The sequence below is a fragment of the Babylonia areolata genome, chromosome 15, assembly GCF_041734735.1.
Source record: "Babylonia areolata isolate BAREFJ2019XMU chromosome 15, ASM4173473v1, whole genome shotgun sequence".
NCBI classification, from domain to species: Eukaryota; Metazoa; Mollusca; class Gastropoda; order Neogastropoda; family Buccinidae; genus Babylonia; species Babylonia areolata.
In genome coordinates this window covers 25,134,392-25,139,391 of record NC_134890.1, presented here as the reverse complement: position 1 = coordinate 25,139,391, position 5,000 = coordinate 25,134,392, and the positions used below count along the sequence as shown (strand labels likewise).

Below are 5,000 nucleotides of genomic sequence, written 5' to 3'. Positions count from 1 at the left end.
GGTCGTTATCGTTGGGAAGATCGTCTGTGGCGTCGTCTGAGAGATGGTCGTCTGCTGCATAGATGAAGGACACCTCCGGGTACGCCCCTCCAGCCTGTCAAAAGAGGGTGTGGATTATACAGCATCAGAACCGGTTTACACACCTGGAGACTGATTAAGAACACCTGTCAAAAGAGGATGTGCTTCATCAGCATCAGAACCGGTTTACACACCTGGTGAGTGATTAAGAACACCTGTCCAAAGAGGATGTGGTTTATACAGCATCAGAACCAGTATACACACCTGGTGACTGATTAAGAACAATCAGATGTCAATTTGTCCTTCTTGTACAAACACAGGCAAGTCATCAAATTTGCTTTTAAACATGCACACACATACACACATGTAGAGTGGTGGCCTAGAGGTAACTCGTCCGCCTAGGAAGCGAGAGAATCTGAGTGCACTGGTTCGAATCACGGTTCAGCCGCCGATATTTTCTCCCCCTCCACTAGACCTTGAGTGGTGGTCTGGACGCTAGTCATTCGGATGAGACGATAAACCGAGGTCCCGTGTGCTAGCATGCACTTAGCGCACGTAAAAGAACCCACGGCAACAAAAGGGTTGTTCCTGGCAAAATTCTGTAGAAAAATCCACTTCGATAGGAAAAACAAATAAAACTACACGCAGGAAAAAATACAAAAACAAAAAAAAAGGGTGGCGCTGTAGTGTAGCGACGCGCTCTCCCTGGGGAGAGCAGCCCGAATTTCACACAGAGAAATCTGATGTGATAAAAAGAAATACAAATACAAATACATACAGAGATACACACCATTTTGCCACATGTCTCCCCATACTACAGAATAAGTAACATGAATGAAACACACGTTCTCTCAAGGACAACCCGAACACGTGTCCTTGTTTCCCATCTCTCCAACCGGTTGAAACATGAAGCCAGCCACACTCAAAGGGGCCTGAACTCACCGTCAATGTGTGCAGACCTGCCAGTGCCTGAACCCCCTTCGTGCGTACACGCAAGCAGAAGATCAAACACGCACGTTAAGAAAAAGAAAGATCCTGTTATCCAAGTCAGCGTTCGGTGGGTTATGGAAGCAAGAACATACCCAGCATGCACACCCCCGTATCGCTGCCTACATGGAGGGGTAAAAACGGTCAATCGACGTACAAGCCCACTCGTGTACATACGAGTGAACGTGGGGGATGCAGCCCACGAGCGAAGAAGAAGAAAAAGAAGAAGAGGGGGAGGAGGAGGAGAAAGAAGAAGACACACGGAAGAAGAACAAGAACAAGAAGATTAAGAACTCACCGTCAGATGAAGAAGAAGGGGAAGAAAAAGGAGAAGATGGTGATGATGAGGATTATGATGATGATGATGATGATGATGAACTCACCGTCAGATGAAGAAGATGATGATGATGATGAACTCACCGTTAGATGAAGAAGAAGAAGAAGAAGAAGATGATGATGATGATGATGATGATGATGATGATGATGATGATGAACTCACCGTCAGATGAAGAAGAAGAAGATGATGATGATGATGAACTCACCGTTAGATGAAGAAGAAGAAGAAGAAGAAGAAGATGATGATGATGATGATGATGATGATGATGATGATGATGGTGATGAACTCACCGTCAGATGAAGAAGAAGAAGATGATGATGATGATGATGATGATGATGATGATGATGATGATGATGATGATGATGGTGATGAACTCACCGTCAGATGAAGAAGAAGAAGATGATGATGATGAACTCACCGTCAGATGAAGAAGAAGAAGATGATGAACTCACCGTCAGATGAAGAAGAAGAAAAAGATGATGATGATGATGAACTCACTGTCAGATGAAGAAGAAGATGATGATGATGATGAACTCACCGTCAGATGAAGAAGAAGAAGATGATGATGATGATGAACTCACCGTCAGATGATGATGAAGAAGATGATGATGATGAACTCACCGTGAGATGAAGAAGAAGAAGATGATGAACTCACTGTCAGATGAAGAAGAAGAAGATGATGATAATGATGAACTCACCGTCAGAAGAAGAAGAAGATGATGATGATGAATGGTGATGATGATGATGATGATGATGAACTCACCGTCAGAAGAAGAAGAAGACGATGATGATGATGTTGAAGATAATGATGAACTCACCGTGAGGTACTCGTTCCGCTTCTTGCGAACGACGTCTTGCAGGAAGGTGTCCAGGGCGTCAAAGTAGGGCCACTTGGGGATGTAGGTCTCCGCAGTCTCCTGCCCGTACTGCAGCGCTTTGTCTCTCTTCACCATCTCGCGCAGGTAGTACGTCCTCAGGTTGCAGATCTTCTTGCCCACGTCCACCTCTGCAGGACACAGAACAGGTACACGTAGGTAGGTAGTGGCACCTACACCACCCCCGGCACCCTGTCTCCTTTCCCTCCCCCCCATTCTGTTACACCCCCCCCCCCCCACTCCCCACCCCCCCACACACACCTTCTCACTTCCTTCTCACTTCCTTCTCCACTCCTTCTGCAGTTGTTTTTTTTTTTTTCTTCCTCTTCTTCTTCTTCTCTGAGATCGTGCTGACACCATGCCCATCACCCTCCGCAAACCCCCACACCTTTCTCATCTCCCTCCCAACTCCTTCCAAAGTTCATCCTTTGAGGTTGTGCCGATAACCATGCCCCCGCCACCATCCGCATCCACCACCCATGCATGCACCCACCCCCACTCCCCCCCAAAAGTTGGCTGTCTTTGGTGGTCAGCGAGTTTGCTCAGATGCCGGGGGGAACCAGCTTTTGAGGTGGCCAGTGCGGCGTGTGGTTATGTTGATGTGGTAACCCCCGTGCTGATGTAGTCTGTTCAGTGATCGCTGTACTGTCCCAGGGCACACACACGCACGCACGCGCACACACACACACACACACACACTGGGCACAACTTACACTGGGTACAACTTATGCTAATAGGGTTTTTGATCTAACGGGCGGGGTACTATCAACAGCGCTTCATACAAACAAGATTGTGCATTATGCAGGTCTGTGCACGTGTGTTTTATGCATGCAATGTGTGTGTGTGTGTGTGTGTGTGTGTGTGGTGTGGTGTGGTGTGGTGTGATGTGTATGTGTGTGTGTGGTCTGTGTGTGTGTGTGTGTGTGTGTGTGTGTGTGTGTGTGTGTGTGTGTGTGTTCGTGCATGTGTGTGCACATGTTTGAGTGTGCATCATGCATGCATGTGTGTGAATGTGATTTGCATGTGTGAGTGCGTGTGTGTGTGTGTGTGTGTGTGTGTGTGTGTGTGTGTGTGTCTCCCCCTCCCTCCTTGCCTGCCCCCCTGAACAACAACAAGACTGGTGGGGTCAGCGCTTCTTTATCAGTTATGATCAATATAATTATCGTTATTGTTATTTCTATGACACCCCGCATTGTCACACACACACACACACACACACACCTGTCTCTCTCTCTCTCACACACACACACACATACCTGTCTCACACACCCACACCCACACACACCTGTCTCTCTCTCTCACACACACACACACACACACACACACACACACACACACACACGCACACACCTGTCTCTCTCTCTCTCACACACACACACACACACGCACACACACACACACACACACACACACACACACATACATACACACACACAAACCCAACACACACACACACACAAACCCAACACACACGCACGCACGCACGCACCTGTCATGCCCATGGAATAGCCGATCTCCTCACGCTGTCTCATCCTCTCCATCTTGTTCAGGTAGTTGACATCGTATCTGTCCCACAGCGCCCGGTGCTGGCGGAACAGTTCAATGAACTGCATCGTGCTCGTGTAGTTCATCCTGTCCTGCTGTTACGCACACACACACACAGAGACCTGCTGCAGGAAGCCACACTCTTCCACTGCCTGCGACTGAGTTCTCTGGAACAGTATCAGTATCAGTATGGGTATCAGCAGCTCAAGGAGGCGTCACTGCTTTTCAGTCAATTCCATATACGCCATATACACCACATCTGCCAACCAGATGCCTGCATGACCAGCAGCGTAGCCCAACGCGCTTAGTCAGGCCTTGAGAAAAAATAAATAAATAAAAAAAATTATAAAAATAAATGAATAAATAAATAATTTTTTTTAAATAATAATAAAATATTTTTTTTAAACATATAATAATAATAATAATAATAATAATAATAATAATAAATTAATCAATAAATAATAATAATAATAACGATAATAATAAATTAATTTATAACAATAATAATAATAACGGTATTTAGGAGGCGCAAAATCTTTATAAAATCAACTCTAAGCGCACACACACAAAAAAAGATGAAAATAAATTTTAAAAAAATTTAAAAAATAAACAAAAAGACAATAATGATGATAAATAAGCAAATAAACAAATCAATGTAAAACATGCAGACACACAAATGATGATGATGATAGTGATGAACTGCATTGTGCGCGTTATAGAGAGACCTGGAACCAGTTGCACTGCTCGGACGGAAGAGCCTAGTATGGTTGTAACCCGCTACTAACTGTGTGTAGTATGGAACTGACCAATGGCGTGGTTCGGTCAACGTAGGCATTTAGTCACGTGTACACTGTCAGAAAGTTAGAACCACGCAATGCAACTGGGTCCTGATCGCCAAACTCCTTGACCGCCTACAACTGTGTTCTCTGGAACAAATAATAACAGTGTTGAATAGGCGGAACAGTTCAATGAACTGTATTGTGCTCGTGTATTAGTCATGTACAGAGATACCTGGTCGCCAGTGATGATGAAAAAGATCTGTATCACACAAAGAACAAGAGAGGCAAGGCCTTCAAGACTCACTTGTGATAAATTAAGTCCCCTGGCATTAATTACAGAGTAATTTCCCTTTTTTACTATCTGCACCAAAACGTTTGCAAAATAAATAAAAATTCCATGCTTAGCAAAAGAAGTTCCTGTTTGAACAAAAAATGATAATAATGACTCCTCTTGCTGTT

General features: G+C 44.8%; 1 protein-coding gene across 5 annotated transcripts in view; it reads right to left on the bottom strand.

The window, feature by feature from the left end:
- LOC143290234 (uncharacterized) overlaps nt 1-5,000 on the bottom strand; it is a 12,456-nt gene that overhangs the window by 2,237 nt on the left and 5,219 nt on the right. For 2 of the 5 annotated variants that reach the window (XM_076599567.1, XM_076599566.1), the window contains 3 exons: nt 3,707-3,929; nt 2,161-2,348; nt 1-94 (listed from right to left, as the gene is read on the bottom strand). The exon at nt 1-94 is cut by the window's left edge and continues 2,237 nt beyond it. In XM_076599567.1, the coding sequence (XP_076455682.1) occupies nt 1-94; nt 2,161-2,348; nt 3,707-3,848 (424 nt within the window). In that variant the 5' untranslated portion in view covers nt 3,849-3,929. The remainder of the gene's footprint in view (nt 95-2,160; nt 2,349-3,706; nt 3,930-5,000) is intronic. The other 3 variants (XM_076599569.1, XM_076599568.1, XM_076599570.1) reach the window with 2 other exon arrangements.